This window comes from Arachis hypogaea, chromosome 1 (assembly GCF_003086295.3).
Source record: "Arachis hypogaea cultivar Tifrunner chromosome 1, arahy.Tifrunner.gnm2.J5K5, whole genome shotgun sequence".
Classification (NCBI taxonomy): Eukaryota; Viridiplantae; Streptophyta; class Magnoliopsida; order Fabales; family Fabaceae; genus Arachis; species Arachis hypogaea.
The window spans coordinates 93,354,939-93,371,110 of NC_092036.1; the positions used below are offsets into that span (position 1 = coordinate 93,354,939).

Sequence of the window (16,172 nt, forward strand, 5' to 3'; positions counted from 1 at the left end):
GTCGTGAGTCAAGCTCAATTTTTGTGAGTCGAGCTTGAGCTTGGTCTAGCTCGGCTCAGCTCGGTTCACTTCCAACTCTAGTTGGAGTCTAGAGGGATTACTGGAAAATGGGTGTTTGGGGGATTTAGGGTGAGGAAAAATGGGGTATTCAAGTTATTTTTTAGACCCAAAACGACTTTGTTTTAGCAAAGAAAAAATAAGTTTCGAACTGGTTGGGTTATACAAAACCGACCATTCTTCGGTTTTCATCAAAATCGGATAGTTCAACCAAGTTCTTTTCGGTTCTGTTCCTTATCCAGTTAGATTGCTCAACCAAATCGACCAAGTGATCGGTTCACTAATTTTTTTATCGAATTGGCTGGTCCGATTCGATTCGATTCGATTCTTACAACTATTACTGAAAGTTCACAAGCTTATCACAATTACACCTAAATCATTCCTTTCCCGCTATGGGCGTGTGTCTTTGTTAGTTTAAGTGCACACGTGGAGCTATAGTCCATGCTGGGACTGTCATTGTGAGTGATGTGTCTTTTTATTTTGAACTCAAATTAAATAATTTAATTTTATATTTAAATTATTATAAAATTAAATTTAAAACCATTCCTCTCTTTTATCTCCAAAAATTGTAGAGATTCTTGAAATTCTAATGGAAAATTAAAAACATAGGTTCACTCTAGGAATATCCAACTTGTTATTCCTAAATTGTGGCACGGTGGATCATTATTGAGGAAGAAAAAGAAGAAGAAATTCGACTACAATAATAACAAGTGTCTGCACGGAATTGAAACAGTAGTATTAAAGTCCGGAACAGATTGGAATCTAGGCAGATTTTGCGATGTCCCCTGTGGGAGTTATTTTTTCAAGTTGCCTTGCTTTTTGAAATTAGCTTTAGGGTTTTATCCATTTCTTTCCTTCTGTATGTGGATAATTATGTCAAATGCGCAGAGTACTGAACATAGGTATGAGTATTTTGTAGGAGTTAACTAAGTTGAAGAAAAACTAAGAAATGTGGGGACAGCGGATAAATTTAAAGGAAATCCATAGAAACAATCATAAACAAAGATGATTGAGTTTAGAGAGGGTGTGACAAACGTGAAAGAAGATGTGCAGAAATTACACAAGACAAATCATATTAGTAAAGAAATAAAGTGTATTAAGAATATTATTATGAACATTTATTTTGAATTAGAATTTTGTGCATTGTGGATATTTATGATATATGCTCAAAAGTAAGAATTATGTGTAATAACTCGGTTATTTCCATTAAAAAAATGAAAAAAAAAATAGTTCTACTTTACTGTAAATTCCATATTACAACCTATGTAATACAAATCCATGATAAAACAAACAAGTTTCAACCTGTGTAATGTAAAAGGTTTTTTCAATTTATGAAACAAACAATAAAATTTTCTAAAGACTTTGGTCTCTTCTCTCTTGAATAGGTTGTTGTTGACATTAAAAGGAAATCAAATTACGTGAAGATCCATAGCAACCTTATATCCTGTGGATTGAGGACTCCTATCTGTACTTCTGAATGATCCATATTAAAAATGCAAAAGGGATTATTTAAAAATATGCTTTTCCCCCTAATGAGATTTTTGGGTCAAAAGCAAAGCATCCAAAGCTTAACCAATATAGGCATATAGTAGTACAACTGAATTCCATGTTGCCTTAACGTTTAGTTTGATCCTACCTTTCTTTGCTTGATTATTCTCTCTTGGAATCCAGTTCTTTATTGAGTCGTCATGTAATTCTTTACGTAACTTTATATTGAATAAAAGGACTGAATTCTTCTTTTTTCACTTTTTAATAACTACGGAGAATAATCATCAGGTTCATATATGTACATGTTTTGACGCATAGGAACTCCAAAAAACATAACAACATGGCATCATTCAACCAACAATATGCAACATGTTTTTTGTTATCACTTTGCATTCTAAGCCAATGCTTAACAAAGGGTGCTGTTGGCTTTGCTTGCAACTGGGGAACGCGTTCAACGCATCCCTTGACACCTCAAATAGTAGTGAGGCTGATGAAAGACAATGGATTCAACAAAGTGAAGCTCTTTGAGGCTGATCCCGGAGCACTCAAGGCACTTGGAAGATCTGGTATTCAGGTCATGGTCGGTATCCCAAATGATATGTTAGATTCACTTGCAAGCAATGTCAATGCAGCTATTGCTTGGGTGACACAGAATGTTTCCACTTACATATCCAAGAATGGGGTTGATATAAGGTAATATATGAAAAGTTTTTAGATGATTTCGGAGCACTTTAAAAATTCTTGTTTTATTTCGTTTATACTGTAACACATTAGTAGTATTAAAAAGAGAAATAGGTTAATTAAAAAAAATAGTGAACTTTTAAATTAGCAATACTACGTGACAATAAAGATTATTATTTTTTTATTGATCCTTAACTGGTAATAATTTGCATTTATATTTATAGTTTTGTAGAATTTATACATATGAATTAGTAAAATTTATTTGTTAAAAACATTTAATATTTATACTAGTTAAATTATAATAAAAAATACTAAAAATTATTAGTTCTTAAGAATTTTTCTTTTTAAAATTTTAAAAATTTAATTTTAAAAGATAAAAATGACTAACGTTATTAATAAGTTACAACATAAATGAAATTAAGCATAAAATTGTTTTCTCATGCTCATAACTGGAGACCATAATACAATGCTACATTAATAACTATATATTTATTAAAATTCATATTGTACTATCAAGTTTATCTTCATAATATTAATTAATGAAATAATAGCATTACAAAGAACATTTAGATAAACCTCAAGATGAAGCGTTTCCTATCAATTAATTTTTTATGTTAGCCAAATCAATTTCTAACAGAAAACAAGAATTATTAAACCAGAGACAATAATTAAATAACTTAAAATTACGTACTCAATTTTTTTTTATTTAAATATGTTGTAGGTATTTTTTTATCATAAGTATGTTCGATATACAAGAGTATAAAATTAAATATTTACAAGACAATAAAAATATTTACTCTTTTTAAAAGACAATAAATCTCATTTGTCTTGATATTATGTGAAATAAAAATATGTTATTATTTAAATATCTAGAAGACAATAAAATATTTTTTTTATTAATGCATATAGCTATAACATTGTAGGTACTCAATTATTTAAATATGTTCTACGTACTCAATTTAAATTTGTTATTATTTATGTTTTTTACTAAAGCTAATATAAAACTTAATAATTACTATTTTAAAGGATTTATTTTCCTATTTATTCATTCTAATGAATAATTATAAATCTATAATGCAACATGTTTTTTACTATTAAATCCTAACACAATTCATGCATAACAATTATTTGTAAAATACTCAGGTATGTTGCCGTGGGTAACGAAGCTTTCCTCAAAACATATAACGGCCGATTTGTGAATGCCACATTTCCCGCCATTCAAAATATTCAAGCTGCCCTGATTAAAGCTGGTTTAGGGAGGCAAGTGAAAGTGACTACTCCTCTAAATGCAGATGTGTACCAAAGTGACAGTGGCCTTCCATCAGGTGGAAACTTTAGGCCAGACATTCAAGATCAAATGATCAACATAATAAAGTTCCTACGGCAAAATGGTGGCCCTTTAACATTCAACATCTACCCATTCTTAAGTATGGATGCTGACCCAAACTTTCCAAAAGAATTTGCATTCTTTGATGGCTCTGCTTCCCCTGTGGTAGATGGGTCAATAACATACACCAACGTGTTTGATGCAAACTTTGACACACTAGTTTCAGCTCTCGAAAAGAATGGCTTCAGCTCCATGCCAATCATAGTAGGAGAGGTTGGATGGCCAACGGATGGAAGCGCTAACGCAAACATAAAGAATGCTCAGAGGTTTAATCAGGGACTATTTGACCGGATAGTGAAAAAACAAGGAACTCCAAAGCGCACCACTGCTCCAGATATCTACGTGTTCGGCCTCATAGACGAAGATGCAAAGAGCATTGAGCCAGGACCTTTTGAGCGGCATTGGGGTGTGTTTAACTTTGATGGATCAATAAAGTACCCTTTGAATCTTGGTGGTGGAAAATCACTAGTTGCTGCAAAGGGGGTGAAGTATTTACCAAAACAATGGTGTGTAATGTCAAATCAAGCAAATCCAACGGATCCTAGTTTTGCTGACAGCATCAGCAAAGCTTGCACTTATGCCGATTGCACTAGTCTTTCTCCAGGTGCATCCTGTGGCAATTTGGACCCTAGGGGTAATGCTTCTTATGCATTTAATATGTATTATCAAACCATGGATCAACGCAAAGATGCGTGCAATTTCAATGGACTTTCTGCAATTACTACCATAAATCCTTCACCACCTCAAGGTTCTTGCAAATTTGAGATCATGATTGATCTTGGAAAGCATGAGAATAAGTCAACTACTTCTTTTGCTGAATCAATGAAGGGAACATGTTCAATGGTCATGCTGGTATTAAGCTTTATGTTCACTATGTTAGTGTCCATTATCAGCGCTTAGTTTTTACTAATTATTATGTGTGTTGTGTGATGAGAGTTTCACAAATTCACAGGTTCAATTTGTTTTCTTCTCTTTTATTTTTGTATATTCTCACCTTATATTTATATTTCCGATCCCAAACATGATAAATTGAACGTAGTATATATGTTTAATAATTAGATCTGATTCTTCAAGTGCCGCTCTGCTTTTTATATTTAATAAAATGTAGTTCATCACATATCATTTACCGGAGCACTTTTACTTTATAATAGTCTAATTATAATGTAGATATTAAATTCAACAAAAATACTATTTATACACTAAATTTAACTATTAAAATTAGTCATTATATATTTATGTATAAATATATATATAGTTTAATTTATTGTTAGTATATATTTAGTATTTTAATGTGTAATATAATAGTTAATTTTGGTAATTAATTTTAATATATACCTAATAAAGTTGTAGATTCAATTAATAAGATGTTGCTGATTGTAAACAATGCAATATGCAAAATGATAGCAAAAAATATTTTTAAAAACAAAAAGGTTTGAAAATGACAAATGATGACACTATGTTTACCGAAAGTGAAATATCGTTCTCTTAAGGTTAAGGTATTGAAACACCCTAAACGTTTCCACTTTGTTCTAAATCTCCCTCTTAAATTTGATTGCTTTTACTTATACGGTAAATTTTTTTATTTTGGTTTTAATTTTATTCTTGAATGGAGATGAAATTAATTTCTTAATGAAAATATGAAAATCTCAAATTATTCTTATTTAGTAAAAGGTCTAGAATACTTTTAAAAAAATAATATTACATGATTAATAAATTTTATTATTTTTGGTTAATATTTATTCAATTCTAAATATTAAAAATTAAATTCTAAACATATATTATTTTAAATAACATTTGAAAGAGAAACTGATAGTATGCCTTTAGCATCAAATGATGCAATGTTATCATCAAGCCATGCGAAGTATTTACAATATAGTCTTGAACTCTATATAACATAGACAATGGTAAGTACATACTAAAAGGAGAGAAATTAAACAAAGTTAAGAAAAATTCATATTACTTTAAAATTTGGACAATCATAAAATAGCCTATTAAGTTTAATTCTATTGAGGATAGGAATAAAATTGTATTTTGTCTACAATGGCACTACCACATTGAACTTCTTCTTTTTTTTCGTCACTGCAACACTTATAGCAGAGTCTTACTTTTATCATTGTCTACATCTCTTCCAAAGCTGTGAATAGACGTCGAACTAAACACTCTACTGTTGTTCATGGTAACTTAGGGCTCAGCAAATTAGACTCAATGGGAGAGATGAACACCAACAACGCATAAAATGTGGTGTCTCATTGAAAAGACGTTTTTTGGCCGATATGGATAAGAACAACTAAGCCTCTAATCATTTTACATTGTCCACGTATGCAACAAACATTCACTTAAATGTGTCAGCACACAAGATTAATGTAACACATCAGTATTTTTCATTTAGAATTGATGGAGAAACACTTAAGAGACCGTGTTGTGTTATGAAAGTAGAGGACAAGAATCGAAGTAAATCGTTTTTATCTTGAAAAGTAGCGTTGTTATTCATAAAAAATGACAGAGACTAAGTTAGTAGTTTGCTCCAATTTAAAAGAAATCAACTGCCACCTGCACTTAAAGAAATCTGAGAAAAATTAAAAAAGATGAGAGCAGAGAGTCAAGAGAAGTGAAAATAATTGAGATTATTGCATCAAATGAGAACTCATTTGAAATGAGACTTGTATAAAAGGACTTTACTTGTTGAAAAGTGTAATTATTTTTTTACGAAAAAAGTAAAGATAAGTGTTTCACAATACACTTTATATTTACAATAGTTTTAAACATAAAATATTTTTCATGATCTCACTACACATCTAAGTATTTTTTGTCAACTAAATTCAACTAATTTAGTCCAAACTTAATGAAAATCACTCACATAATATGCGCATGAATTACATACTTCTTCTTCGCATTCCTTTTTTTTCTTAGCATGTTTCCTCCTCGTGGTCGTTCTTTTATTATTATTATTGTTAATGTATTTTTTTCTTTTCTTCTTCTTTCTTCTAGTAGTTATTGCAACATTTTTATTTCTTCTTCTTTGTTTATTTTTTTGTTTTTATTTTTTTAAGAGGATGACATAAAAAGAATTATAAAAATATGAAATAAGAAGGAAAAGATGAAGAAGATGATGTTGATAATGAAAAAGAAGATAAGAGAGTTTTGAATTGCGTAGAAATTATCAGAAAAATAATACTAAAACGTTCTAACTGTAACACAGAAAGTTTTTTAATTTTGATATCGAAATTTCTTAACCGTGACAAAGGTTTTTGTCAAGAGAGTAAAATAATAAGAATGATGAGAATGTGAAATAACAAATAATTATGATATGAGAAAAATTTTGAATTGTGTATAATTTATTAGAAATAGCATTCAAACTTTTTAACGGTGACATAGGGAGTTTTTTAATTTTGACATCGAAATTTTAATTTCTAAACAATGATACATATTTGTGTTGAAAGGATAAAATAAGAATTATGAGAATGTTAAAGAAAAAGAAGAATAAGAGGAAGGGGAGTTTTGAATTATGTAAAATTTATTAAAAAAATAACACCGAATTTTTTTAACTATGACATAAAAAAATTTTTAACTATTTTTTTATCATTAAACTAATCAAGTGGTGTTAAATTCATATATAAGAGGTCTAGTCATCCTTTTGTCATTTGTAATAAAATGATGTATTTTTTTTATTTCACAACACATTTAAATATATTTTGTTGGTTAAATGTGTTAAAATTTTGGATTTGTGGTTCTTTAAAGTTTTTTGTGTCATTTATAAAAAAATTCGGTGTCATTTCTAGTAGATTTTTTGTGTCATTAATAAAAAATTTTCGTGTTATTTTTGTTATCATCAAACTAATTATGTGATATTAAACTAAGATGATGATGATGAGGATGATAATGATGGTAGTGATAATGATAATGAAAGAGGAAGAGAAAAAAGAAAGAGGAAAAGAAGGAGGGGAACATGTTAATGATAGTAATAATAATGAGAGAGGAAGAGAAAAAAAAAAGAGGTAAAGAAATCAAATAAAAAAAAGAGAAGAAGAAGAAAAATAGAAGAAAACAGGTGGAAGAACAAGAAAAAGTGCGAAAATGTAATAAAAGCGTATATGTAAATTTGATTTGATTAAAGTTTAAATTAAAAGTTTGATTGTCTAACATTTTTGTATTTTTCAAATACATGACTTGTTAAATAATTATGTTAGGTGTATATTAAAAATTAATTATTAAATTAGTTACAAATATAAAGCAAATATTAAATTATAAAATATATATTAAAAATAAAATAAATAATATACATATTTATATATAAATACATCATGATTATTTTTTTACATGTATACAGTATTTTTATTTGTTAAAATATTATATTTAACTAAATAATAGTGTAACCAATTTAGCATGAATACTCACCAAGAAAAAAAATTACATGAATAATATATTTTAAAATAATTTCGTTAGGTAACCAGTTAGAGTACTAGCCAATTCAACCAACTCTTATTGGATTGTATCTCAAGACCTATTACAACACCTAAACATCCGAATCCATTTACTTCTTGTTACCCTAGGCTATGTTTGGTTTATGTATAGGTGAAGACATAGACACAAATACACAAATATTGAAGACATATACATAAGGAGACACAAAATTTTTACTTTGTTTGGTAACTATGCTCAAGACAGAACATAAATTGTAAATGTCAATATTATCCTTATCTCCCCAAAAAAAATCACCACAGTCACTACTATTAAGGATAAAAGTGGAAAAACTTGTGTCTTAGCCTTTGTGTCTTAGTGTCTCAATAAAATGACAATACACAAATTTTATGTATTTGTGTACCAATGTATACCACCGTGTCTTTACTTACTTTATGTATTTGAAAACCAAACATGAAACATGGGTGTGAGTGTATCACCGTGTCTCAAAATTTGGTGGACACACCCACTAAACAAACGGTGCCCTAGTTCACCTTTCACCTCCCCCATTTTTTCACCGCAACCACCTCGCTACCCCTGCCCTTTTCCGCCTCAGCTCCCTACGCCGTGCGTTCCCGACGATGAAGAAGCACCGCCCCGCCCCTATCGCCTCACTGCTCTGCGCCGTTTGAATAAGCAACGCGCTGCACTGCCTCTGCTCCCCATAGCCGTGCCGTGCATCTCTTCCCTTGCGTCGTGCGTTCCGAATGCCGAAGAAGCACCACACTGCGCTTGTCACCTCACTGCCCCGCGCCATCTGAATAAACAACGTATCGCACCGCCTTTGTTCCTCACAGTCGCGCCACACATCTATTTTCTTTGTGGCCCTTGTAGTTGGATATTTCTTAATGCAAGTTTGCGAGTGTTTATTCTTAATTGATGGAGGTTTATTTACTAGTTAGATGAATGCTTCTTTATGTTATAGATGGATGTTTCTTTTATTTGAAGGATGATTTTTTACTCTCAACTCGATGTATAAAATTTGGAATGTTTCTTCTTTTTGTTATTGAATATTTCTTTTATATAGTAGTGGATGTTTTTTTTTTGTAGCATGGAGATGTTTTTTGGTACACTACGAAGATGCAACAACAATTCACACGACGACACAACTACAACAGCTCGAGTCCTTGCAGCAAAGACATGACCAGCCGCAAGAATTCCCTCTAGCGGCGATGCGTGTGGCACACTGGATGACAGGAGTTGGAGCACTTTGACAAGTGGCGATATAGAAATCTGCATGAACGAAAACGTTGATGCGATAGAAAGGAATGTAAATACTATTATAGATGGTAATTATGGGGGGTTACTTTACATAATACTTATTATTCAAAATCTGTTTAATATTTAATTATTTAAATTTTAATTTTAAAAAGAATTTAATATTAATAATTATTAAATAGAATTGTTTTTTTTTTGGTGGATAAGGGAGGTCAAGACCCCAAAACAAAAAACAGAAAAAGAAAAACTAACAAGAGCCTCTCGGCCTTAGAGAACCATAACTATCTAACAAGAGAGAATTCGTAATGTCAGGAGGCGGAGCATCAAACAGATGAAGACCAAGAGGAAGGTGCTGTCCTTTCTTGGCAAGAGTGTCAGCTACAGTATTCGCTTCTCTCAGCGTATGCTTCCATTCAACCTTATGAATGCGGCTACTTAACAAGCTTATATCGTCAAGGAGAGGTTTGCAAGGATGAGAATTAGTACAACCTTCTCTTATAAAATTAATAGCCATAGCCGAATCAGACTCAATGAGAACATGAGAGAATTCATTTGCTACCGCAATGTGCAGACCCTTTACAATGCCCCAGAGCTCAGCTTGTGTGATGGAGCAGCTACCTAAATTGCAAGAGAAGCCAACAACAAATCTGCCAAGGTGGTTACGAAACACTCCTCCACAAGCTGCATTGTTTTCTCGCTTGAAAAATGATCCATCCACGTTCAACTTCATGCAATTCTCTACAGGGGGATACCATTTTATCATGCTTATAGCTACAGTACGATTTCTTTTTAATTGGGAGCTTTTCCTCATAACGCTCAACATCTCTTTTCCACAGAATTTAATAACTTCAAAAGCTGCTGTTGGGTGCATCCTCTTGCCTTCAAAAATATATTTATTACGGAAGAACCAGAGACATGAGCTTGCCACTCCAAAAATACATGACCAATCAGTTTCATTAGATAAATTGGCAAAGAGCCAATCTCTAATAGTCATGTCGAAGAAATCTGTAATAATGTCGTGAGCCTTGAAGAAGTTCCAAACGGCTTTGGCAAATGGACAATCTCTAAGTACGTGGAGAATATCTTCATCCGCGACATTGCAAACCGGACATTGAGCAGAATTGGACATATGTCGTCTTCTCCGTTCTACATTTGTTAGAAGCACGTTGTGGGCCACTAACCAAAGGAAGGATTTGATTCTTTCAGTTCCTTTCCATCTCCAAACCAATTTAAAGAGCTCATCCGAGGGTGTTGCATCATCAATAATTGATTTGTATGCTGATTTGAGGGAGAAAGAACCATCTGATGTACCAGACCAAGCAATGCTATCCATTCCTTTCCATGGCGATGGAGGTGCCATTGCACTAATCCTCTTAATTACTGAGTCCGGGAGCCATTCGTTGAGCTTCGTTAAGTCCCAGGACCCTGAAACAGTAAGGAAGTCCGTCAAATTACAACAAGTATCTAAAGGACTGATTACCTGAGTTGCATGATGCTCCAGTTTTCCAAGTTCTGGCACCCAATTATGCTTCCAAAAATTGATGTTTGTTCCCTCTCCAATACGCCAAATAGAATTCTTTTCCACCCCATTCCAGGTTGTGCATATGCCTTTCCACAAGTTGGAAGCCTTATTTTTCCTAGAGACCCTTGGGAGCAGATCTTCTCCACAGTTGTATTTAGATCTCAACACTCTGGCCCATAAAGAGTCCTTCTTTTCTATTAGACCCCATCCCATTTTCATCATAAACGCATGATTCAGATCCTTTGCATGTCTAATACCAAGGCCTCCTGATTCTTTGGGACTATTTATCTTCTTCCAATTAACAAGATGAACCCTTTTTGATTGATCAGTTTCACCCCAAAGGAAGGACCTGCATTTACGATCAATTATGTCACAAGTAGCAACTGGTAAAATAGCAGTTTGCATTGTATAACTAGGTAAAGAAGATAAAACAGATTTCACCAGTGTTGTCCTTCCGGCCAATGACAAAGATGAAGCCTTCCAATTGTTGAGCCTAGTATTCAGCTTATCAATAATCCCACTATAGGTGTTCTTCGACACTCTAGAGTGAAGGAGAGGTACCCCAAATATTTACCAAGATCATCAGTTCTTGAAAATTGGATGGAGTTGCTGATTTCACTTATGACACTATTACCCACATTAGCGGAAAAGAAGATACGAGTTTTCTCATTGCTAACTTTTTGTCCTGAGCTCGAGCAAAAAGCATCTAAGACTTTGTTAATAACCTCGGCCTGTTCCATGCTAGCTTCGGCGAAAAGAATGAGATCATCCGCAAAACACAGATGGGATAGCTTAGGGCCATCTTTCTTGAGACAAATAGGCTTCCAAAACCCCAAATTCACTGCAGAGGTAATAAGTTGAGAAAGTCTTTCCATGCATAAGACAAAAATAGAATTGTTTAAGTTAGATGATTTAAGAGTTGTCCCTATATTTTTTTATTTTAAAATTTTTAATAGTAAAGCACTAAAGATCGAGGGTAGGATCATAGTTCTGCGAAGATTTTCAACTATAATTGTAGAGAAAGGGGATCATCGAAAATTATGCCCTAACTCTCGCATTAACCTCCAATTACTGGAAGTCTGAAAAAAAGATTTAATTTTTATTGGATTAACTTTGGTGATCACCTGTATATAACAGTTAGACGCGCTGTCACAAAAACCTAAATCTAATGCCTTATTATTTCCACTTCAGGAAAACCACAATCCAAGTAATTATTAACACTGCGGAGAGGCTGAAGAAGAAAAACCACGGCTCTGCATAGATCTTTCCTTTATCTTTGTTTCAATGCATATTCGATCCAGAGGTTCCAGCATCTTCTTCAATTCCCTTCTCAACCTCAACGAAATTTTCTCAGCTTTTCCGTCATTTTGTTGCTGACTGATTCTTCCCGGTCAAAGCTACCCACGAATCGGGTCTTTCTTTATTTGATCCGAAGCATAGAAAGATTTTTTTATATGTTTTAAAAATATTATTTTAATCAACAACCCTAAACTCCCATTGTCCGGGTGTCTCAGATTGGCTAGGGTTCGATATTCATTTCTTCCTTTAGAAAACAATTAGGTGTTTATGTTGTTTGTGGTAGGAGGAGGATAAAGACAATAGATACCCCTTTGTCTCCGCCTGAGATTGACTGATAAAAGGTTGGTCCTTGATGATTGCAGTATTCGACCCTAATTGGCCCTCACTCTTTTTCAAAACAGAATATTGCCTTTTTCGCTGTCAATTCTATCTGTTTTTGTTCATTCATTTTATTCTTTGTTTGCTTCTTAATGGTAATGCGAGAGTTCCAGGGAAAGATTCTGGTTTTATATTATGTTTAAATTAAAGAACAGCCAATTCCCTGTGCGCTTCTTGTTTCAGCAAGCTCTGTATAATAAGAACCAAAATCAACATAAAATTCTCATGGCTTATTTGGCTGGTTACGATCCTTGTTCCCACTTGAGCAAGAGCTTTTCCCATTACCATTCTCTTCCTTCTTCTTCTGATCGTGGCAGCTACTTGTCTTTCCCATTTCTCCCAAATCTTGTTTATGCCAATGTTTTTGGGGTTGGCAGAAGCAACGGTTTTAGTCTTAGAGGTTGTAGCTTTGACACTAGTGGTGGTAGCAGTAATAGGAATGATAAAATTGTTGTGAAAGCGAATGCGAGGCCGCGCATTGTGGCTCGTCCTTTACAGCCTTTTTTGGCTGATTTTGAGCAAGGGAATTCTGTGAGGAATGATGGCCTTGATACTACTCTCATTGGTGCATCGGCTAATGGAACTCCTACTAAGCTTGTTTCATACCGTGATCATCATTTGTCCCAGAAAGTTGTTGTTGCTGTTGATGTTGATGAGGGTATGTGAAGCATATGTATGCATGTGGAATTTGCTATTTGAGTTTTCACTACGTGAATTATTAAGTTCTAGTGCAGAATCTTGACTACCTTCCAATTTAAATATGTATATCTGTTTAAATATGCAAGGCGTAATGCTGTGCTGGATGTCTGTCTTTTCTTTTCTTTTTTTTTATTTTCGAAAGATGATTGAAGAATTAAGTCAAATTACCTCCCTTGGTGCATGAAACGGTCAGAATATCATGCATAGTTCAAAGCTACAAGTATCTCTTAAATGTATATTTGTTTAAATGATGCTTGGTCAATGTATGAGTAGAACATTCTTTCTGCAACTCTCTCTCTCTCTCTCTCTCTCTCTCTGTGGTGTTAGATGCTAATTTGAATAATTATCGGAAATCTTAGAAATGTGTAGAGGCTGGAGATTGAAAAATGATGCAAGCAGAGAAATTTCTTGTATCACTGAAAAACCCCTATAATTCCCCTGTGGTTTTTGCTGATAGTCTGCAGTTTTCTTTTCTCACTTCCTTATTATGCTGAACTATATGATTATTCACTTTTGTTATCTCTGGTGCATATTCTTTTCATCTGTTTTTTTTTTTAATTATTATAAGCAGTATTAGGGAACTTTGTGTCAGCTCTCAACAAGTTCATTGCTGATCGGTATTCATCTAGTTATTCAGTTTCTGAGTATCACGTCTACGAGTTTTGCAAGGTATCATTTGTTGCCTGCTCTGGCAATTCTGTACACATTCATTTCAAGTACTTAAACCCTGGAATTATTTATAGTTTTAAATTAACATCAATTGAGTACAATTTGCATGTTCTTCCATATGCTCTTTTTTTTGTTCCCTATATTCACCCGCGTTGTTTCTTTTAAAATATAAATATGATGTTGCACTGAAATTATAATGTAGCATTGTTTCTTTTCAACACTAGTATTGCGTGAATTCCTACCTCCGATATCAGGATTATTTGTGGGTACTTCATTTTGCTTTGGCGTTAATCTTCCAATTAGTGTCATGTAATCTACCATTGTATGCTTGGGTTTCTTATAATTTGGGGTGATCTGATCTCTCTCTTTCAGTTCCTTGTCGTATCAATTTCCCAACAGCCAATTTTCCCAACATATATTGGGTAGGGAATTCTTCTTTGCACGAGAGGGATCATTATTTTGATTGTACCCTTCAGTGCTATTAAAATAAGAAGTCACTGATGAAATTGTGTCTTCTTCTATGGCATTTAATCCATATGTTACCATGAACTTGTGCATTTTCCTGATTTCCTACGTGGACTCTGATGCACTCTTCATTTTTGTTTCAGATATGGAACTGTTCACGTGACGAAGGTATTATGCTATGAACAGTTTTTGCTACTCCATTTCTTATGAAAACTTGTGGATAAGAACATTTTTTCCTTCCCATAAATTTTTGCCAAGGTCCATGTATCATCTCTTGAGATCAGATCCCGTGTAAATCCGATTCTTAAGTGACTCATTCTGTTAGTTTTGGTTTCTAGATTGGCAATTTTTTGTTGAAGCAAGCCTAAATTCCGAGGCTTATCATACATTGCAGTCCTGATATGGCTAGTGAAATTTTTTTATGCTTCATGATGACTAATGCAGTTGTTTTCTGCAGCTGATATCCGTGTGCATGAGTTTTTTAAGACACCATATTTCAAGACAGGGATCCACCCTCTCCCAGGTGCTCAGAAGGCTATTCAGAAGTTATCAAGATTCTGTAGCCTATCAGTTGTAACGTATGTTTTTGGCATTGGACATTGTTCAAGCTGTCAAGGACTCTTGTCAGTATCAACTAACTTGTGCTTTTATTCTATCTTGATGTTTAGATCACGACAGAATGTGATTAAGGATCACACAATTCAGTGGATTGAGAAAAATTTTCCTGGATTGTTTCATGAGATTCACTTTGGTAACCACTTCGCTCTTGATGGAGTTTCAAGACCAAAGTCAGAGATTTGTAGGTATACCCTTTAATCCCTTCACTTTTTCTTACCCCAAGATTTGGATCCTTCCTTTAGCTGAAGCTGGAGATATCCAAGAGATTCTAAACAGGAAAATATCCGAATTCTCTTCTTCCCGTCTCAAGACGGAAGTGTTTATGATGTCCTACTTCGTAATTTCCTGTTGTACTGCCATTGACAGATCTCTAAATGCTAAAGTTCTTATTGATGATAACCCAAGATATGCGCTAGAATGTGCCGAAGCTGGAATTAGAGTTTTACTTTTTGATTATGAAAATTCATATCCTTGGGCCAAGAATGAGTCTGTTGATCAGCACCCCTTGGTGACCAAGGTCAAGAACTGGGGAGAAGTGGAACAACAATTGCTGTCATTGATATCTTCATAATAACATAAAATTCCTAAAGCAAGGACTTGTGGAGACCAATTCTGTGTGAAGTGCTGGACTAATTCTTGCCTGATATATAGCAGCCTAAAATATACCCCAATTAGAGGGTTATGGCCATAGCATAGGTTGAGGTTGAATAACTATAAATGATGAGATTGTATTCTTTTTCCCATTTTGAACAACAATGAAGAGTGAAACAGGTAGTTGTTCATTATAGTGGAAATTCTCATTACCTTACGATATGGATAACTAGGGAAGCCTTGAATGCAGAAGTGAACTTTCAAGTATAGGGTACTACTATAATTAAGGTTCCATGTTGACCATAAAATTGTAAGAGATCTAATGTTGGATAATGGTGATAAATGGAATAATACGCATTTGTCTTCATTAAAATCTTGGCTCTCTTCTACGTATCCCATATTATCTTTTTGGGATACAACCAACCATGTTCCTTTTGAAGTGGGTATTGCAGCATTGTGGTATGTTCACGTGGCTGACTCCATGCATGACTTGTTCTTTTGTACAAGTTCATTTACTTACGGAAATTATTTTAGTTCTGACCAAATACATCTTATACCTTAATCCGTGTAATGACTTTGAAATCCGTATCAAGAATGCATAAGCTATAAATGTTCAATTAATTTTGCTGCTGTTGAAATGAG

At 33.5% G+C, this 16,172-nt stretch overlaps 2 protein-coding genes across 2 annotated transcripts; both read left to right on the plus strand.

The window, feature by feature from the left end:
• The first annotated feature begins 1,835 nt into the window (after positions 1-1,835).
• LOC112696147 (glucan endo-1,3-beta-glucosidase 5) lies at positions 1,836-4,733 on the plus strand. Its single transcript, XM_025748764.3, has 2 exons — positions 1,836-2,238; positions 3,370-4,733. The coding sequence occupies exons 1-2, from the start codon at positions 1,886-1,888 to the stop codon at positions 4,511-4,513; spliced, it is 1,497 nt and encodes a 498-aa protein (XP_025604549.1). The 5' UTR covers positions 1,836-1,885; the 3' UTR covers positions 4,514-4,733.
• A 6,917-nt stretch (positions 4,734-11,650) lies between these two features.
• On the plus strand, positions 11,651-15,903 carry LOC112696164 (uncharacterized). Its single transcript, XM_025748789.3, has 6 exons — positions 11,651-13,146; positions 13,759-13,856; positions 14,465-14,489; positions 14,779-14,899; positions 14,990-15,124; positions 15,306-15,903. Exons 1-6 carry the CDS (start codon positions 12,624-12,626, stop codon positions 15,508-15,510), a joined length of 1,107 nt encoding a protein of 368 aa, XP_025604574.1. The 5' UTR covers positions 11,651-12,623; the 3' UTR covers positions 15,511-15,903.
• The last annotated feature ends 269 nt before the right edge of the window (positions 15,904-16,172 follow it).

Coding starts and splice junctions, on each gene's coding strand:
- LOC112696164 (XM_025748789.3), top strand. CDS start 12,624: ATGTTTAAATTAAAGAACAGCCAATTCCCTGTGCGCTTCTTGTTTCAG. Junction 13,857..14,464: donor ACGTCTACGAGTTTTGCAAG/GTATCATTTGTT, acceptor TTTTTGTTTCAG/ATATGGAACTGTTCACGTGA. Junction 15,125..15,305: donor CCAAAGTCAGAGATTTGTAG/GTATACCCTTTA, acceptor TGCCATTGACAG/ATCTCTAAATGCTAAAGTTC.
- LOC112696147 (XM_025748764.3), top strand. CDS start 1,886: ATGGCATCATTCAACCAACAATATGCAACATGTTTTTTGTTATCACTT. Junction 2,239..3,369: donor AAGAATGGGGTTGATATAAG/GTAATATATGAA, acceptor TAAAATACTCAG/GTATGTTGCCGTGGGTAACG.